Source organism: Octopus bimaculoides, chromosome 8 (genome assembly GCF_046866305.1).
Source record: "Octopus bimaculoides isolate indiv1 chromosome 8, ASM4686630v1, whole genome shotgun sequence".
NCBI classification, from domain to species: Eukaryota; Metazoa; Mollusca; class Cephalopoda; order Octopoda; family Octopodidae; genus Octopus; species Octopus bimaculoides.
In genome coordinates this window covers 94,196,790-94,219,610 of record NC_142935.1, presented here as the reverse complement: position 1 = coordinate 94,219,610, position 22,821 = coordinate 94,196,790, and the positions used below count along the sequence as shown (strand labels likewise).

The following is a 22,821-nucleotide window of genomic DNA, read 5'->3' as shown; positions in this document are numbered from 1 at the left end:
CAAATTTGGTGGAGAAATATATGATTTAATGGGGCCCCCCCCCCCCCCAATATTTGACTGGCATTTATTTTATCAACATCAGGGAGCTGAAAGAATAAGTTAAACCAGGTAGGATTTGAATTTACAGTGATTATTAAAATGGGAATGAAGCCACAAATTTTAGTACGATGGAATGGTCAGTTATATCCAATCCCATACTTCATTCTTAAATTGCTATTTTATTGCCTCAGAAGGATGAAAGGTAAAGTCAACCTTGGAGAGATTTGAACTTATTCTGTTATTTATTATTAATTATTATATTATTGATATATGTGTATGAGAGACAGATGGAGGCCAAGAAATGATCTTGCAACCTCTAATTTGAGTGTGTGTGTGTGTATATGTGTGTGTTTTCTCCAGCAATTCTTCTGCTTTTGTGATTTCTCATGTCTTGGGATGATGGTTTGGCTCTGGTTAAAACAGTCTAGATTTGTGGTTAGCATAACAATTCTCATTTCTCTGATATGACAGTCTCGCATCATCAACTTCTAATAAGCATAAACTTGTATCTTTGTATGTCAGATATTGCACATCTGCACACAACACACTCCAGACAGACATATTACAGTTACCACAAATACATTCAGCTTCTTTGTTTGTTTTTCTCTCTCCACATTTATCTACATTTCTGTGTTATTCCCATTTAAATACTCTCTGTACTTCACTTTATTATCACATACTATCGAAATACTCTCACTGATCTTTGTAAATATCATTTCGTTGGCTGGTTTTGTCTATGGCAAAATTTGAACTTGTCATTGCAACCTACTAGAACACTGGTCAGTTAAATGCCCTCTTGCTATGGTTCTCATTTGCAGCCTGGTGGACAATTGTACCACCTGATACAGCTGTATAGCTGTAGCACATTAAGGCACAGTTTACCAATTGATATATAGGTATCCCTCTTTTTAAATGGACTCTACTTTCACATGGTAATTGTTTACAACAAAATAGGCTGTTCTATTTCATGGGATCTATAGTAGTTTTTTTTATCTAAAGGCTTAACCAAGGGAGAACAGACAGTGTTCCAAGGCCCTTTTCAGGATCTCTGAGACTGGTAGGAAGAAGGAAGCTATCCTCAGACAGACCTAACTCAAAGGTACCAAAAGGCCAGAAGATGATGGCATGCTTAGAGTTATGTTTACCATTTCCATGTCTTAATACTAGCTGACTGAAATGTACCTGCCCATAGTACCTATCTTCAACTTGGTAGAATAGGTCTTGACCACAGACGCAGCACTGTGTCTGTGACTGTTTATAAACTGTCATCTCTTCCTTCTATTCAACACAACATTGCCTTGTGACCCTAAAGACTACTGAGCAACAGTAGTTTACCCCCTAGCCTACCACTCCACTTCCATTACAAGACTCAAACTATTGGTCCATCAGTATGTACCTTGCTGTACACTAAATTTCTTCTCTAATATTTAGATTTATGGAGTTATAACCACTAGCTGTAATCTGAATTTGAACCTGTTGCAGCCTTTTTCACAATACTTTCTGTATCAGATGCTCTCTTCTTGCATCCAGACTTCCCACAATCTTTTCTTTCACAAGATAGCAAAACCTGATTCCACTGGTGCTTGTATTTATAACAAAACCTACTGTCTTATATCTGAAATAAAACTGTCATCTTTGTGTATCAACAAACAAGGATATGACATCTAAAAAGGCAAAAAATTATGTGGACAGGATTGCATTTGTGTTTAAAGAGATTTATGAATATGTGGGATTACTATTTAATGAATCCATAATAAACTATGGAACTATCCCCAACAGTGACTAATATATATATGGTTTTACTCTTTCTCTTTGCAATAAAACCACTAAATTATTATTGTAAAAAGAAAAAAAAAATATGTCAATGCTGAGTATCTGAAACATCATTGAATTTAAAATACAACTGTTGCTCCAGTTTGTTACGATATATGAAACAAAGTTCCTAACAGTGATTGTTCTTAGAGCATCTATGCCTTCCTCTATTTTATGTGTTTGTGTATACGCATACACACACATACACGTGTGTATGTGTATAATTTCTCAATCTGAAAACAAGTCCTCACTGAATCCTGATGAAATATGTGTAGCTAAAGCAAATTTTTTTTTTCTTTACTTTACTGTATTACTAGACATTTCACTCTTCAAAAACTAAGTTTTGCCCCACAAAATCACCGTCTAATAATGTCCATATCTAAAGAAGAAAAACTATTTCAAACATGAGTATATTACTCCAATGGGTCTTCGTAAAGAATATGTGCTTACATCTCAACCTATATTTTCAATCTATGAATTTCTTCTGAGTTTCTCTACATAAAAACATTTTACTCTCACTGGGTATCCATAAACTAATTCAAAAAAAAAAAATGAGTAAGAAAGAAAAAGAACCCCTATCCCACCGGCTTTGTCCTCCATACTATTGCTGCAGTTGGGTCAAAAATGATATCCTATCGTGTCTGTCAAATGTTTGTATATGAAAAACAAAAAAAGAATACCCTAACAATGTACAACAAAAAGCTTCACCTCACCATACTTAACTCCCCTACCACTCTCTCTCTCTCTTTGCTAGACGTCATTTTTTTTTTTTTTTTAACCCTTCACTCGTTTAATGCATCCCTTCTATTGACTATTTCAAAGTAGCTTTCACAATTCTCAGACATTTAGTCGTTTCTTTTCCCCCATCATTACAAACACCTTTTTAAATTTTCGTCACCTTCCTACCACCGTACTCCACTCCTGTTTGTCTTCTCCACTTCGTTAATAAATCCTGTAACTATCTCCCCATCTATATCATTCTTTCACAACATGTTATAGATCTCTCTCTCTCTCTCTCTTTAAAATTTCTCTTCGCCCCTTACTGATTTTGCAGAATCATTAGAGCGTCAGACAAAACTCATTGCAGTATGTGTCCCGGCGCTTTATGTTCTGAGTTCAAATCCCTCCAACAAAATAAAGAACCAATTCAATATTAGTATCGGTTTAATCTGCTATACTCAAACACCACCTTTGTGGTCTTGGACCGATTAAAGACAAAAATCCTTATTATTTTCCATCCCCTCTTTTCTTACTTCTCTCTCTCTCTCTCTCTCTATATATATATAGCTCTCGTTCTTCCTTTCTCACTGCCTACAACACTCTTTGTCTACATTTTCCCATTGATTCGGTTTCACTTCTCCTCCGACTCCTACCAATACTCTCACGTCAGTCTTTTACCGCTGCCTAAGACTTACCCCCTCCTTTGCTGTGTATGTTACTATCATCATTCTCTCTCTCTCTCTCCCCAACGTACGCCAGCCGAGATTTTAAACCATATCCACTTTTCCTCATTATTGTTCGACTATATTTATATGTGTATTTGTAAGTTGTGGCGTATATGATATGTATGCTTGAATGGCTGTCTACGTTACGTGTATGTACATGTTTGAATCAGTTATATGTATATACATGTACTAGTTTATTAAAGGTACGTCTGTATGTTTATGTACATGGTTTATATCGCGTTGTCTATGTATGTATGTATGTCTGTGTAGGTTTCCTCGGCATTTTGCCTGATCGACCAAAGCAAGCAACATTTGCCAAGGTGTAAATGATAGCATTCCGTCGAGGCACCAACACTATACTTTCATCAAACTCGGCTTCCGTAATATTAATAATAATAATAATAATCGGTGGAATAAAAGTCAATCGATAAATTAATAAAAACAAATATATCATCAACTTGCGTTTTTGCTTTTTATCTTTTCTTTTTTTTCCATTTCTGTATGTATTACACTTTATTTTCTTCTTCTCTTTTCTACACATCTCATTCACTCTTTCCCACTTACCGTTTTTCTTTTCTTCGATGTTTTTATCACTGTGTCTCTTTCAGGAATCTATATAACGCCAAAATTCGGATTCTGTTTGTGCGTTCCTTAATTTTAGACTAAACAATCCGCTGTAAGTTTGAAATGACTTTTGTGAACGCTTGGACTTATGCCTGACAAAAATTTCAGGTGAATCTGACTTAAAAGTCTCAAAGTTGATGACCTTTTCCCCTCCCATTATTATACCAACACATTTCGGAAGTAGCTGTAAGGGGTTCATAACGTGCACACGTGTAAATAACCAAGTGATCACTAAGTGCTATGTTGACAGCATCCAGGTCAGGCCTCTGATCTGATAATAATTACTTGCTAGCAATCTCGGAGGCCATAACAATGGAAATGGATACTGTCTTTGCACCTGTGGTTATGTGGTAAAGAGTTAGAAATGACATCACGTAAGTGATTAACTGTGGCTTAGTGGTTTGGCTGTTCAGTCACTATCATTCGATTCCTGTATAGAACAACGTGTTGCGTCCTCGAGCAAAGCCTTTCATTTCACATTGCCTCGGTCAGCTCAGCTGCGATGACTATCAGAATGCTGATGGAGTCCTTTCTCTTCCTCCAGCTGTACCAGAATGCTGATGCAGTCCCTTCTTCCTCGATGTCTGCTCGTGGCTACATAAAACTATTAGCGAAAGCTAATACAATTATATATGCTACCAAATCATACTCGAAGTAAAGGCTGGCTATATTGTACTTCGTTTGATTAATGTACCAAAGGGAGTATGTGGCTTGATAGATAGATAGATAGATAGATAGATTGAGAGAGAGAGAGAGAGAGACGGTACTGAACTCTGAGGGGAACTCAGAATTTGTAGTGTGGGTCTAAGAATATCCTGTCAACGCAATTATGTGATTTAGAAAGAAATTTGACGAATAGAGTACAATTAGATGAGTTGAGCACAAATAATTTACATAGGATGTGTGGATATTGCATATGAATATTTGTTGAGAAGACATAACTTGCTCTTGCTGTTTTTTTTTATTCAGTTCTTTGTTCTTTGCTTCTCAGTCCTCGAGATATTTGTTGATTCTGTAGAATTTTATTGTCTGTGACTGCTTATCAGGAGTCAGGGTTGATGGCAGTCATTTTCAAGTCATGCTTGCACACAATCTTGTATCTCATTTACCTCTGGACTTAGAAGTCAGTATACTACAGAGCAAGCTTTTGGAATACAGCCATCATCCATAAGATGAACATGTACAAAGCATCGAAGTCGTTGCTGGAAAGGAAAAGTGAACATTGGGATGCCTGCTCTGGTAAAGTATGTTAGTGTCGCAGACATTGTCCTACCATTTGATCCTAAGGATTCTGCCCAGACTTCATAGAAAGTATATGACGTTTGTGTTCTTGTGAAGAGTACGTCAACTACAATTTGTTGCTACAGAGAAGTGTGCTGAGAACACAGGCCTTATACACCACAGCCGTATCATATGTTCTGAGCAATTCCTCATCTAAGAGTTGATCCTTAGTCTAGCTATATTGAAGAGCCGATTATAAATAAAGCTCGCGGCTTAAATGCAGGTTCAGGAGCAGTACGTCGCACACGCGCCCAGACACGCACACACACAGTGTCAGAGCGAAGACATCTTTGCTTACCTCTGCTCATTCAGTATTCCTGGGAAATAGATCCATCATTCTGTCCAGTGCTCTTTATTCTGTTATGGAAAGACGTTAGGTGAGCAACTAATGTGTGGTAATAAACTCCGCTAAAAGCATTGTTCGCTGCAATCCTGTACACTACTCACGACTTCCTAAACATTTCATATTTGAAGGACTTCTTTTCATAGTAGTGACAATTTCGGCAGTTGTTCAGAAAAATTATTTCCACTTTCCGGTTCGTTGACAATAATTAAAACAATAAATCAAATTTGTAATCTCTCAGAGTTATCTACCTTGAGTTCAGATACCTGTTACCCACAGTTACTTCCCTTCTTTATTGCCTGCCGACCAGACACGATTATTTATCTTTAGTTTTAGTCATTAGACGGCGGCCATGCTAGGGCACCACCTTGAAGAAGTTTATTATAGCAGAATAAATCGATTCCTGTACTTATTTTTTTACAGTTTGGTACTTATTCTATCTGTACTTTTGCTGAACCGCAAAGTTACGGGGACGAAAACACACTAACACTGGTTGTCAAGCAGTGTGTGTGTATGTGTGTGGACTAACACACACGCGTGCGCGCACGTACATACACACATATACAAGCTTCTTTCAGTTTCCGTCTACCAAATCTACTTAGAAGGCTTTGATCGGCTCGAGGCTATAGAAGACACTTTCCTAAAGTGAGACCCCACCACCACTACACTGCATTACAGGTATCTGAAGTTATGGGATTTCGCGCTTACGGAGATTGTAAAGTATGACCATTAATTTCGGGATACAATCTGTCATTTTGCTCTTACAGAAACTCATATTGCATAACTACGCAATACGAGTTTCCATAAGAGCAAAATTAGTAATTTAAAACTACACTTTCTTAGCAAAATGGTCACTTTTGCCTTTTCCATAAGTTCAAAATATATAGTTAACGATTTTAAAAACTATCATCACGTTACATACATATACACATGTATATATAATGTACATAATGTGAGTGTGGGTGTATATATATATATATATATATATATATATATGAATGTGTGTACATACATGCATGCATGCACAACCGCAACAGTGGTATATAAAACGAAGATAAGCAAATTTATTTAAAATAAAACATAATGTGGTATCCTAGTGTATTTTAAAACTTGAATGACATGTCTATGAGGATTGACTTGAGACTAAACACCCACTACAATGCAATTAGCAAGGACAATACGACCTCCACATTACCAACAATGCCCGCCCATTATCCTAACATATAAACCAATGGAACTCACACCATCAACCCACTAACTTTTGAATCCAACTGGCAACAATAGATACGAGCATGTATGCCAACATGTGTATGTGTGTGTGTCCATGAGTGTGAGTGAGTGTGTGTATGAGTGTTTGTGTATGAAGTGCCTGTGTATTGATGTTTTGAGTCAGAAGTGCAAGGGGCGAATTGCATATAAAATCTGGTGACCCTTTACCTAACTGTAACAGTACTTTCTCTTCTTCATTCATTCACCTATTTTCTCATTTTCATTATTGCATCAATAGGAATGAAACAATTTTTAATTCTCACAAAACAGATCTTTCCTGAGCCAATTTTTTTTTTTTGCATATTTGTTGTGGACAATTAATCGCCGCTGCTATTGGATTTGCCTTCAATTTAAAATGTCTGCAAAGACATTATCAAGTAGACCCGAGGGTAATAGTGCAAAAAGTAGCCGTCAAGAGATTATACTGGATATAAAAACATGATTTTTAAAAAGACTTGACACAGAAGTAAAACTTAAGTTATATTGACAAAAACGTTAAATCTTGCAAAATCTACAGTGAGAACAAAACGTAACAACAGAGAGAAAATTATGTCAAGTGCTCAAGAAGCTACTCCGTTAACTGCCTGGACCTTATTTTTCCTTAGATCTAATGTAATACTTAAAATGGAACGACTCTTAAGTGTATAAATTGAGGATCAGAATCGTGTAATGTGCTGATAAACACAACAGTAATTAAAAGAAATAGCAATATGTGTATATGACGATTTGCTGATAAAGGTAGGTGAAACTTGTAGTGAAAAACCTAGTTTTGGCTAGTAAAGGCTGATTCGAAAGGTTTAAACATCTAATTCCTCTTGCAACTTTCTCGCAGCTCATCAACACTCCATAATTCATGTGCACTAACATATCTACTGAAGCATACTAGCTTCACTTCTTTCTAATCTCTGTAAATCTTGTGTTCATGGCCCAAGTCTCACTACCATTTAGCACTGCACTTTGCATGCACACACATTGCACCATCTATTCTTCCTGGCAGTGAAGAGCGTTTCTTTGGGGAGAAGCTCTTCATTGCCAACCACTTCCTCAATTTTTTCCAGCTTGTTCTTATTCTGGCTACGATGCTCGTTAAACTCTCACTTTCACTGCTTATTAAATCATGTAGGAAACAGACTCTATCAACACATCCATTCCTCATGGACTCTTAGTACTTATTGTTCCAGGCACCTGCTGCATGTGAAATATATCTTCCCTGTTAGCCTAACTGTGGCCCCCACTTCTGTTTGTTGTTTACATAGAGTGTGCCAGATGGAATTGTAACCAGTTCTTGTCCCTTGAATAAAATTCAATCTTTTTCATGTTAGCAAGGTCCTATCATCTATCCTACTTATTCTAAGTTTTGCTACCACTTCAGGAATTTCCTCTCAAAGTCTTTGAGTCCAATATAAGAACTAGGTCATCAGTTATAGCTTGGAAGATATGATGAATAGGAAAGGGCTGAAGATAGATCTCTGATGGATCCCTACATGAACTCTAAAATTTGTTGCTGAACTCTTGCCTTATTGATTGCATCTCTGTACATGGCTTATAGAGCTCAACAAGCATTCATCTAAACATAACTTCATCAATGTCTAGCAGATCATGGGGCAAGGAAATCTGTCAAAAGTCTTTTCTGGCTTGACAAATGCCAGGTACAGTGGATTATTTCTGGCTAGATACTTCTCCTACAGTTGCCTCACAAAGAAGATGGTACCACTAGTACTTTTCTCAGGCACAAAATGGAATGGCATTAAATATAAGCTAATTCTTATCCTAATTAGCTGAGCTATAACTCTTCTCGCAACTTTCATAACTTGGCACATTAGTTTGGTATCTCGATGACTATCTTTCTCTAAAGCATCACTCCAGCCATTAAGGCATGATATCTTCTGAATTATCTAATTGACTATGTGGGTAACTAGCACATGTCCTACTCTGCCAGACATTTTAAGCATACATATATTGCTAACAGCTTGCAGATGTAAGTGCTACCAGTTGAAAGTTCTGCACACCAGATGCTAGCAAGCTTATGGACTCATCAGAAGAGAATACGTGTCATTTCAGGGTCTTGCTCTCGATGCATTATTGCTATATACATTGTCCATAAAATTTTTCAATTGCACTCTTTGACCATTCTAATTCCCACTCACCCTACTTCATTCCTCCACCCAATCAAAGCACTCCTGTCATTTCCCCTTCTTACTCAGTCTTTCTTCCTTTCCTTTTTGTTTCTTCTTTTCCCCTGCTTTATATTTTCTCTCCACTACCTATATAAAGAGGGGAACATTTTTTCAGCCATAACTTGCCAGAAGACTGCACTCACTCACAGGTGAAACACAGAGCAGCAAATGACTGACTTGGCTAAATAGAATATATGTTTCATAGGCACAAGTATAGACATGAAGTTAAGAAGTTTACTTCCTGACCACATGCTTCCAGGTTCAATCCCATTGCATGACATCTTAGGTAGATGTCTTCAGGCGTGCACTCGAGTTGATTAATACTGCGAATAGAATATGGTAAATAGAAACTATGTTAGTATTTAATTGGTGTATTGAGTTGCGTCCCTTTATGCCAGAATCTGAAACCCATAAAAAATGTAAAAGAATGTGTTCATGCCAAATATACGAGCTAATGAAAAAATGGCATAAATTTGGATGAAACTCATCAGGCATTGCAGCTTTTGATAAACTTATACATTTTTGTCTGAACGTGTTAGCTACAACATCTTTGATATTTATCAAACATCAAGTCTAAGCTAAAACTGAACAGCAAACACTTGATAAACTATATAAAAAGTTGTACAATATTATACAAACTAGATAATATGAACCATTAAAAGAGCCATTAGCAGCCACATCTCATTCTGCTACCTTTAAAACATATCAAATTATGTAGTCCTAAATGCATTACATCCAACTACCTTCCTACTTATCTACCTGTCTATCTCCCTAACTACTTCCTATTGCTTTATCTATCTCTCTCTCTCTCATAAATAACAAGAACATATTTGATCACATATCTACTGGATCAAAGCTGATATGGGGATGTCCATGAACAACAACTACAAGGAAGACCTCTATGTGGGCACTCAAATTGCTAATGTTAACAGCTAAATACCTAGACTGAATGAAGCTAAATAATGTTATTTCTCTTAAAATTTCATTAAGTGTGACAGAAGCAGTATTAGTTTAAAATAACTGTTTGTGTATCATACTTAAAACATATACATAGTTGAAAGCCTATATAACTATGGCATTCATCTCTAGATAGCATCTCTGACATATAATGTTAAAAAAAAATATATTAGTGGAAGATGAAACTCGTCCAGTAGTGGTGGTAGCATTGCTAAATGCATGTTTCTGCCTCTGAGTGCACCATCCCTACAGGGCGATTTTCATTTGCTACTGATATATTTCAGTGTTTTTAACACTATATGCCTATAAGAGATACTATATTGAGATGAATATGGTAGTTAATTTGGCTTTCGGAGATGTTTCTGCTTTAAATATGATACACAAATTACTATTTTTCACTAATACTGCTTCTAATACTAATGAAGTTTCATTCAGCCTATCAACTAATTGTGACATCACTGTTTTACTATATCAGTAATTTCCAATTTTGTCTCAGCATGTGGTTGCCAAAGGATATTTGCTCCTGTCAAAGTCCAGAGACAGAAATGTGCATTTAGCAATGCTGCTGCTAGTTGGCAGTTACCATTTGCTACTGATATGTTTCCATGTACATTTTTGCATGTTTATAAAAGGTGCAATCTCAAGACTAATACTATAACTAATGAAGCTTTCAAAGATGTACCTGGTTTAAGTATGACACCCAGACAGCTATTATCTCTCTTATTTACAGATACAACAATGACATGTTCTCTCATGCTGGCATCATAATCCAACACATGCACACATACCACAGGAAAAATAATATTCTGTATTTTCCATATACATTAGATTATTTAAATTTTTTTAATATTTAATATGTTAATATAATATAATATAATTTAGTTCATTCTTCCTTCAGTGGGATATCATTTCTGTGTATGAGGTATTGCAAGACATTGTACACTCCTCGAAGCATCCTGTAGAACCAAAGAAAATTGATGACATCGAGCACAAAGCATGTACCAATTAAGACATACTGCATATGACCAAGGCGTGTGAATGGTTCCGTGTTGTACACCTCGTATACTTTATACCAATAATACGGCATGCAGGCAAGACGAGTGATGAAAAACATAAGTGTCATAATGACTCCATTGATTATGAATGGTTTGCTGTCCTTTTTGTAATCAAGTGTGCTCAGGAACCATCTGGAATGAACAAAACGAAAAAAAAAAACAGTATTTAGTAATGACAGCAGATGAGGGGAGGAGGAATAGCAGAAGAGTGTGTGAAGGAATGCAATAGTGCAATAACAAGTTGTGGGATAAGGAAGAGGATATGAAATATATCGGATTCAAATTTTGGCACAAGGCCAGCAAGTTCAGGGAAGGGAGTAAATTGATTGCATCAACTCCAGTGCTCAGCTGGTATTTATTTTATCGACAACAGAAGGATGAATGGCAAAATTGACCTCAGTGGAATTTGAACTCAGAACACAAAAACAGATGAAATGTTGCTCAGCATTTTGCCTGGAATGCTAACGATTCTGCCAGCTCGCTGCGTTATGGGGTGAGATGAAATATATTGATAAAGTAACAGAACAATAAATACAGATAGAGACACAAACAGATTATATATACAATTTTACTCTTTTACTTCTTTCAGTCCATGATGGGGCACCATCTTGAAAAGTTGAAACTGATTAAATTAACCCAGTACTTAATGTTATGTTTTGAAGTCTGGTACTTCTTTTTAAAACTTGGTACTTGTTCTATCTGTCTCTTTTGGCAATCCACTAAGTTACAGGGATGCAAACAAACCAGAATGTGGTGTCAAGTGGAGGGTGGGAGACAAACACAAAAACATACAGACTCATCTATACACACCCACATTTGTTGAGGTAGATTTTCTACAGCTAGATGTCCTTCCTGTTGCCAACTCCCATTAGTTTCCAAGATCAGGCATGCTTCCGAAGAAGATTCAAAAACAAAGGACACTACTTGCATGATGGTGACATTCATTTACAACTATTGCATGATGTCAAGGAAAGGAGACAGCAATATATATATATATATATCTCCCATATATACATATATATATTTTATCATTTTTTTCATTTTATCTAGTTTCAGCTCATGAGCTGTGGCCATGCTGGGGCACCGCCATTAATATCAGTACCCCGGGTGATATATATATTGTATATATATATTGATTTTTAAAAATTCTTTTAGAATGTTCACATTGCCCACCATTTTCTACAAATTCACCCATTGTCCACCTGTAAGTTGAAATTGTCCACCAGTGGGCAATATCACCCACTTTAGGAAGCTATGTTCTAGACCATTAGCATTCATAGAATTAATGATGTACCTCTATTAGACAATATAAGAACTAATTTGAGAAAGAAAAGAAAAACAGGCCCTTAGATGAGATTTGAAACATGTGTCCGTTGCTTGCTGGGTGACTGTGTTATTGATTACACTGCAGGGTGCCTGCTAATACTTTTATCTCTAATTAGTTAATTGAATTTATTTTTAATTATTTCTGTTACTATTTTATAATGATATGATAATTAGTCAGTTAACACAACAGGACAAGATAAAGTCCATATACCTATGTGTGCGTATGAGTGCATGTGTGTATACACACACACACACTCTTGTATATATATCTATGCAAACGAGAGATAAATATATTGAAGTCAGCAAATGGATTGTTGTTATTCTTAAACTTGCTTTAAATAGTAACCTGAATTTAAGATTTACAAACATACATACTTACATTTGTGTGTATGTGTGCATGTGCATATATGTATCAACACACCCTTGCTGATACATATGCAGGTAAGTATATTTCTGTGTGTCTGTTTCACCAAGTATATATGCACAAGTGTCCATGTAGATATATGTATATGTGTATGCATGTGTAAGTGCCTGTGTCTATGTGGATGTGATTAAATTAGAATTTTAATAAATGCTAACATGTAAATGATAAATGATCTGATAAAAATAATAGAAAATTAAATGCAAAAAATATATTTTTAAAAGAATCATTTCAAATCCCCGGAAAAGAAAAAGCAAGACAAACACAACTAAAAATTATAAAGATCATAGAAACAAAATACATCTGCAAAATGGAAGCCACTCTCTTAATTCCTCTCCCCTTAAGGCAGTAGTCATGTGCACGAGTGATGCATAATAAAGGACAAATACAACTATAGCATGCAGCTGCAACATGGTATTCATATTGTAAGAGGATCACTGCACAATATAGAACTGAAGTGTGTAAAGGATAGAGTGTACCATTACACATAACGTATGTGTGTGTGTGTGTGTTTGTGCATATGTGAATGCATTTATATATGTATGAGTGTGTATGCATGCATTTGTGCATATGTATGTGTGTGTGTGTGTGTGTGTGTATATATGTATATATATATATATATATATATATATATATATATACACATAAAATTCACCCACCTATATATATATATGTATATAAGGTACATACATACATGTGTATGTATATATGAATATATATACATATATGTGTATGTATATATGAATATATATACATCATCATCATCATCGTTTAACGTCCGCTTTCCATGCTAGCATGGGTTGGACGGTTTGACTGAGGACTGGTGAAACCAGATGGCAACACCAGGCTCCAATCTGATTTGGCAGAGTTTCTACGTATATGTATATTCTTAGTAGTCTAGTTAAACGATTTGGGCCAAGATGGAAGAGAAGGGTGCTATCAAGAAAGAATGAGAAGCGCATTGTAACCAGCAGTGTACAACAACAGCCAACAGTCTAGTCAATACAGTAATACATACATGCATACATACATATAGTTGATTAAAAATCCATAAGTCAGAAAAAAGAAGCGTTCATTATATTTGTCAATAAAGTGGATATATTAGAGTGGGTAAATTAATCTAAGTGTAATATTACACTGATAAAAAAAATATACTCTTGAACATATGTTATAATTGTAGGATTACATATATATATATATATATATATATATATATATATATTACATATTCTATTAAAATATTATATTATGATATGTATATATCTTTTAATGTACACTGTGTTAAAATATGAGCCATTAATAGTTTCTTGTCACTAAGACACATGACTAGGCACGTTTTATACCATGTCTTGTGTCTCCAAGTAATCTTAAGGCTCTGAGCACATGGTTTGTTCTGTTTGAAAATCAGGATGCTGGTACATGACAAACCCTGTTTCTCATGTACCAGCATTCTGATTTTCAAATAGAACAAACTATCTGCTCAGAGCCTAAGAGGTTGCTTGGATACATAAGGTACGTTATAAGACCTGCCTAATCACATGTCTTAAAATGCTGGAAACTATTAGTTTCTATTATTTTAATACAGTATACATTAAATGACATTTATCTCTCACTGGGTGGAGTGCTTTTTGCTGGTTTTACCTGAATGGAACAGTAAACTATATATAAAAATATATATATACACATACATACATACACACACACACATATATATCATCAGTAAATCATAAATCCGAAAAAGAAGCACACTCTAAATTATAGAGCAGTAGAGTAATTAGTTAAAGATAGTTTGGGCCAATCAATGGGGTTACCCAGGGTTTCCATGTCTATAACGTACTTAGCTTTACATTGTCTCTTCAGACCCTAATGGCCAGTGGATGTGAAACCCCGGGTAACCTCATAGACCAGCTAAAACTATCTTTACCTAATTATATATATATATATATATATATATATATATATATATATATATATATATATATACCCTTATAGGGCTTTATTTTGCTGGAAATTAATACATTTGTATTGAAATATATTTCATTGATAACGTCTGCACTGTTCTCAGTTCTGTTAACGGCTGGGCGTTCGGGCGAGTATACTTGGCGTTGATGTGCCAACATTTGAAATATTGTCTAGGCAAATGCAGCTGATGAAGACTGATCAGATTTACGTTGTGAAAGGTATTTGAAGAGTCTGAAACCAGCCCTGCATTATCCTTTATCTGGGTTGTCCATTTATCGAATGTTCTTCCTACAGGTAAGACAAATTTTTCATGTTTGTTGCACACACGCATTTTTGCCAGTATATACGCAGTGAAGCTATACAATAGCGTCGTAATTATATCGATTGCTATTTTCCAGTAAATATTGGTGCCTTGTTGTACCGATCTTCTGAATTTATATATATATACCCCTATAGGGCTTTATTTTGCTGGAAATTAATACATTTGTATTGAAATATTTTTCATTGATATATATATATATATATATATATATATATATATATACCGGAGTAAGCACATGAAATGTGCAACAAGGTGGAAAAAAGAGTACTCAAATACCAGAGGTAGAGTAATATGCTTTATTTAAAAGCAGCAGAAATGTAACAAAAAAAACGTTACTCTGAGTTTCACGTTCCTGTTCATCGGACAGTTTGCTGCTTTTAAATAAAGTATATATATATATATATATATATATATATATATATATATATATATATATATATATATATATATATATATATCACGAAGGCACATGGATTGGTAGATAAGGGTGTCACACTCATGATTATAAGACTGTAGTTTTGATTCCTGGACCAAACAAAGCATTGTATTCTTCAGCAAAACACTTCATTTCATGTAGCTCCAGACCACTCAGCAAGCAAAACGAGTAACCCTGTGATAGACAGGCATACAATCCAAAGGAGAATATATATGCCTCAGAATCTGAGAAGTTGGCCTTATGAAGCTAAGGATTGATAGGCCACAATAATGGTGAAATATCGGTATCCCCCAATCTTGGTTTGATACAAGGCAAGTTATCTCACCTCGTCTACGACTTTCAGGTGTCTTAATGCTCAGCATTATCAGGGAATTTTCCCTAAGCACTAGCCTGCAATATATATATTATATATACAGAGTGTGGTAAATAAGCTGCCATCAAAATTACGCAAAAATAAAAATAACATTAACATCTCATTTTAACAGATATATTTATCAAAATTACATAAAAATATCTTGAAATACTAATGAGAAAATTTATTCAATAGAATCACCATTGGCTTCAATCACGGCCTCCAGACAACTTTGGAATGTCCTGCAACCCTTCTGGATGGTCTCCTTGTTTAAGTTGGTAACTGCTGCTATAATCCTTGCCTTCAGTTCATCTTTGGTGTTGCAAAGAGTTTTGTTGGTCTCTCACTCAACTGTGCCCCATTTATAATAGTCAAAGGGGTTGCAGTCTGGGGAGTTAGGTGGCCAGATGTTAGGGGTGATGTGGTTGCAGAAATTGCCTGACAGCCATGACTGAGTTCTCCTGCTTGTGTGACATGGTGCAGAATCCTGTTGCCAGACATGGGGTCTTTCAGCAGCTGCCCTCTTGACCCAGAGCAGCACTACATCCCCCAGGCACTTGATGTAGGCTGCCGTGTTGAGTGTGAGGCCATGTGAGAAGATGAATGGAGGCATAATGTCACCATCACTAATAATCACTTCAAACACCATGATGTTGACTGGATGTTTGATTTTAATCACTCTCGGTACATGTCCTCAGGTTGACACCCAAACACTCTGAAATGTTTGTATTGGAGTTTCCAGCACAAATGCCAAGCAGTACAGCGTGTCATTTCCAAATTTCTGGCAGAGTGAATTGCATCATGGTGCTGTTTTTCTCACAGACAGTGCCCAACTGACCCTACTATAGTGTGTAGTTGACAGAATCAAAGACAAACAATGAGCATGTGCCAAATTGAAAACATAAAAGAGCAACAAATTACCCATCGCACCCTGTATCTATCTATCTATCTATCTATCTATATATATATATATATATATATATATATATATATATATATATATATATATATATATATGCATAGACATATATATGTATATATCTATATCTATATATATATATATATATATATATATATATATATCTATATCTATATATATATATATATGCATATATATGTATATATACATACATAAGTGTACACATGCACACACATATATATGTAGGTAATTACATGCATGTGAACATGTGAACACGCACACACACCAGTCACACAGTGACTACAGAAATAGACAAGAACAACAGCAACAACAACAAAAAGTTCCAGTTGTTGTTGTTGCTGTTATTGAAAAGATGCAGCAGACTTTAGAACTGCTACTATGAGTTATTTCAGCTATACATCAATAATGTGTGTAGTTGTTTATCAAATTAATGGTTCTCCTCCACACGTACTCCTTTTTACATTTCCTGGTCCTCTGTTGATGGCAGCGCTGTAGAGTAGGGGTTGTAGCTGGATGGGTGAGTGAGGAGGCTGCTAGTGCTACAAGACATACATACATATGTATGAATCATATATATATAGACACATGCACATACACAACACATATATGTATGTATGTGTACATATGCATATATAAATAAATAAATATATATATGTGCAAATACATATATATATATATAAATGAGTGTGTGTGTGTGTGTGTGTGTGTGTGTGTGTGTATATATATATATATATATATATATATATATATATATAAAAATGAGTGTATATGTGTGTGTGTGTGTGTGTGCGTGTGTATATATACACACACACATATATGAGTGAGTGGATAAACGAAAGAAAGGGCACTCAACATTTATTTGGAGTTACATGTATTATTCAAAATAGTTTGATTCAGAATCTGAATCAAATTGTTTTAGATAGATAGATAGATAGATAGATAGAGAGAAAAAGAGAGAGATTGTGTGTGTGTGTGTGTACATAGGTACATATACATGTATGTATTCATAAATTCACACGCATACATATGTATATATGTGTCTATATAGATACATTTATGCTAGTACAAAGCTCTCTCCATACCACCACCAACAACAACAACAATGTCCCAAATCTCAACCACTTCAACACACAAACTATAAATAGTCAGGTCAATGACATTTATGTCAAATTATTCTCTGATATCATTGGGTTTGCTATGTTTACAACACACCATTGAGCAACAGCAAAGTTATTTAAGGTAAAGAGAGCGAATGGATGGTTATATCCTGCATTAATTCCTAGTTTAATTCACTTGTTGCTAAGCTGAGGTCAGCCTGGATCCAACATTCTTTGAAAATATTCCATCAATGACCATCTTTTATTCAGACACTCTCGGAGTGGTTGGCGTTAGGAAGGGCATCCAGCTGTAGAAACTCTGCCAAATCGGATTGGAGCCTGGTGTAGCCTTCGGGCTCCACCAGTCCTCAGTCAAATCGTCCAACCCATGCTAGCATGGAAAGCGGACGTTAAACGATGATGATGATGATGATGATGACGAATGTATCTTATTTCTTTATTGCCCACAGGGGGCTAAACATAGAGGGGACAAACAAGGAGAGACAAAGGGATTAAGTCGATTACATCGACTCCAGTGCGCAACTGGTACTTAATTTATCGACCCCGAAGGATGAAAGGCTAAGTCGACCTCGGCAAACCTACAATCAAAGTAATTCCAGCATGGCCTTTCTGTCTTTTATTTACAAACAGTGCAGGCATGGCTGCATAGTAAGAAGTTTGCTTCCCAGTCACATGGTTTTGGGTTCAGTCTCAAGGCTTGGTATCTTGGGCAAGTGTCTTGAACTGCTACCTCAGGCTGACCAAAGCCTTGTGAATGGATTTGGTAGGGAGAAACTGAAAGAAGCTGGCCACGTGCGTGCATGTTTGTATATGCATGTGGTGTGCGTGTGTGTGTGTGTGTGTGTATGTATATATGTATATGTGTATGTATATATATATATATATATATATATCAGAAGCAACTCCAAGTCATCAGTGTCACTCAGGTTCATCACAGATTTTGCATGAGACACATGCCTGCTAGAAGAATTTCACATTTTTCTACTTTATTCTAGTCCCAAACAGTTTATTTTTTTATATCTAGCACTATGTCTTTCTCCATTTCTAAGTTAAGGGTAAAAACAAAGCAACCCTGCAAAACACAACTGATCTTTACACACAGAATAACAGCAATCAAATAATGATAGCGGAGTGCACAACAAACATCAGCAATCTGACTGTCGCCTTTACTCTTGGCAAGAGATGCCAGTTAGTTTTTTACACCTGCCAGACTTGTTCGTATTAACCTGAGTTGCTGGATAATTTTTCGTTCCTTTAAGAATATTGTAGAACAGAAACTTTTCATAGATTGGAATTTAAATCCTAATCGTCGTCATCATCATTGTTTAATGTCTGTTTCCCATGCTGGCATGGGTTGGACGGTTCGACTGGGGTCTGGGAAGTCAGGAGGCTGCACCAGGCCCCAATCTGATCTGGCAGTGTTTCTACAGCTGGATGCTCTTCCTAATGCCAACCACTCTAAGAGTGTAGTGGGTGCTTTTTATGTGCCACTGGCACAAGGGGCCAGAGGCGCTGGCATCAATCACGATCGGATGGTGCTTTTTATGTGCCACCTGCATGGAAGCCAGTCAAGGCGGCACTGGCATCGGCCACATTCGGATGGTGCTTTTTACGTGCTACCGGCACGGGGCTCACAACTACAATTTCTATTTGATTTGATTTTGATATTGCTGATGTTGATGCACTTGACTCAATAGGTCTCCTCAAGCACAGCACGTTGCCCTACGATACTTTTGAGTGAGCTGGTTATGCAACACTGGTGTAGGTCACAGCTGTGGACTCACTTTATTTGCCGGGTCTTCGCAGTCACAGCATACCTCCAGAGGTCTCGGTCTTTTGCCATTGCCTCTGTGAGGACCAACGTTCGAAGGTCATGCTTCACCATCTCATCCTATGTCTTACTGGGTCTCCGTCTACCCCGGATTCTTTCCACTGTTTCAGAATGGCACTTCTTCACACAGCTCCCCTCGTCCATCTGCAGAACATGACCATACCAACACAAACGTCTCTCTTATGTCTAACATTTCTCTCAGGGTGCTTACACATTACACATCCAGCGGATCATGCTAGCTTTATTTCTTTCGAGCCTATGCATGTCTTCAGCAGTCACGGCCCATGTTTCACTGCCGTGAAGCATGGCAGTTCACACACATGCATCATACAATCTACCTTTCACTCTGAGTGAGAGGCCCTTTGTCACTAGTAGAGGTAGAAGCTTTCTGAACTTTTCCCAGGCTATTCTTATTCTAGTGGTAACACTCTCTGAGCATCCACCCCCACTACAGACTTGATCACCTAGGTAGTGGAAGCTATCAACTACTTCTAATTTCTCCTCCTGGCATGTGATGGAATCTGTTTTCTGAGCATCTGTGGTGTTTATTGCCGCTGTGCATCTGCTGCACGTGAAAGCTGTCTTCCCGGTTAATCTTTCTTTGATGTTGCTGCACCTCTTGTGTCCATAGCTTACACCGGGTATATCTTATGGAATTTCTACCTACACCTTTTCTACAGATCGAGCAGGGCCATCTACCTGAAGGGGTGTGTGATGTGTTCGCCTTCCTACTTACTAGAACTTTGGTCTTTCTATAGTAATTTATTGTTTCAAGAAAACATTGAATTTCAATTACTTTTAATCTTTATGATTATAGATAACAACTCGGGCTGTAACTTCTGAGCCTGAGTCACGCGCGTGTGAATGATGTCGAGAGAACGTCTGCTACAAATGATATTTTTTGACACAGGGCACCTCTAATATGACCTCCAGACACTGAACAAAAGTAAATGAACTGCGACCAGGTTTAATGAAAGGAGCCCAAGTTATTGGCTGAAATTACATACCTGAAGTCAGAGTTGGCAGAAATTAAATCAGCTTGCAAATACATGTTCACTTTACTAAATTTATATCCGGGCTAAGCTCGAACATCCTGAGTGCCGAAAACAACCAATAACAAGAGTGTGTCAGTGTATTTTTTTTTTTTTAAATTCTAGTTTCAGCTGAGAGCTGTGGCTATGCTGATGCACTGCCGTTTTGCTACACTGTTATTATTGAGAGCCTCCTCCAATATGTGGCACTTGGTGGAGAATGGAGCTTGATGTAGCTACCCTCATTTGCACCTCTTGCTGTGAGGTAGGTTCATCTGGGACTCTCGACAGGAAGAGGTCCAGCTTTGATTTAAAAACCCCTACATCTACTTTGTGCAGGTTCCTCAGGCTCTTTGGGAGGGTATTAAAAAGCTGTGGGCCCTGCAAACCCAAACTGTTGCAGTAACTGGTCCTGAAGTGCGATGGCATTGCTGGGATCTTTGGCACTATGCAGTGTCATCCCGTTCTGGCATTGGTGTAGCTTTCAATGCCAAAATTTGGCACAATTCCTTCCAGGATCTTATTTATTTTTGCTTCATTCAGCTACATACTGTGAGGGTGAATACCATCGACCATCCAATGTCTCAGTCTCTTTTCCCGCCTAACTTGAAGTCCCTTTTTCTGCCAACCAGCTTATTAGCTAGTCCACAGTGAAGTTTCTGCCTACAGCTCTTCTACAGTCCTTGGGCAGTGCCTTATACATATATGTGTGTGTATGTGTGTGTGTGTGTGTATATATATATATATATATATATATATATATATGTGTATATATATGCATGTATATATGTATGTGTGCACATGTGAGTGTTACTGTCTCCTTGCCTTGACATCATATGATAGTTGCAAATGAATGTCACTATCATGCAAGCAGTGTCCTTTGTACCCAACCTTCCATGGAAACATATCTGGTTATAAGAAAATATTACCTTTCTCAGAAACTGGTGAGAGTTGGTGACAGGAAGGGCATCCAGGTGTAGAAAGTCCAACTTAACAAAATTCCATCTGACCCATGCTAGCATGGAAAAGTGGATGTAAAATCAATGATGGTGATGATGATGTAACCTTGATTAGCTTTACCTAAACTTATTTTGTGAGGGAATCTACATATGATTTTCAAAGAATAACACAACTCTTTATTTTACAGAAAATATTATTATTACATCCTGTAGCACTGCTGTTTCAAAGTTTAGTGAAATAAATAAAAGAAAAACAACAGGTAAGGGTTAGTGATAGGAAGAACATCCCACTACAAAACACTGCCTGAAATAAGCATCCATCCAACCTATGCCAGCATAGAAAAATGTGTGCACAATGAATGCCAAGCTTGACTCTTTCAATACCGAAACTCATATACTATTCATATCAAGCACATCATCACAACACACCACCACTCTGAACTCTCTGCCTGTCCTGTGTATCACATGTGATACACAGAACATATTTCCCTGGCATCCATGCATTTTATATGATATACATTTCTAATATTTTTTTTCAACCAGCAGAGTAATTTGGGACTTACGAACGGAAAGCTTTACATTACTCAGAATGCATGAAACAGAGGTTAGCTAAGTCTGAAAACATGCATGGACATTTCAAAAAAACTTATGAAAACACATTGGACAGACGAAGGGTTAATTATAAATAGCACTCAACTAAAGCATTCAGAATTGCTCCAGTTTTGGGGTTTCACTGTCTCTGAGGGTGTTTTCTGGGGAAAGCACATCCTTAGCACTGCTAGGACTGCATCTTAATGGTTAGCTTTTCTGTCCTAAAATAGAAGATACTTCAACTCCCAACAATCAGAGATCTGCTACAAAGCTCAGATGAGACACACAATGGAATATTGCTCTCACATCTGGGAGTAAGACTTTGCTGCAAGCACAAACATTCAAGATTGCATCCAGAAAAGGTACAACTGACTAACTGGCATAAAGTCACCTGAAAACATGCTTCAGTCTCTGTGCTGTCTCTCTCAGCCCTTTCTAACACTATCATTATGACCTCTGTTCTTTGGAGCTGGCTGAGCTCATGCTATCTCCACCTTATGTCCAACCCCTCCCCAGCACCATATTATTCA

General features: G+C 36.8%; 1 protein-coding gene across 4 annotated transcripts in view; it reads right to left on the bottom strand.

The window, feature by feature from the left end:
* Positions 1-10,767: 10,767 nt before the first annotated feature.
* The window catches only part of LOC106878548 (TLC domain-containing protein 4-B), an 86,972-nt gene continuing 74,918 nt past the window's right edge, over positions 10,768-22,821 (bottom strand). For all 4 annotated transcript variants that reach the window (XM_089356807.1, XM_089356808.1, XM_014927793.3 and 1 more), the window contains one exon: positions 10,768-11,134. In XM_089356807.1, coding sequence (XP_089212933.1) covers positions 10,831-11,134 — 304 coding nt within the window. In that variant the 3' untranslated portion in view covers positions 10,768-10,830. The remainder of the gene's footprint in view (positions 11,135-22,821) is intronic.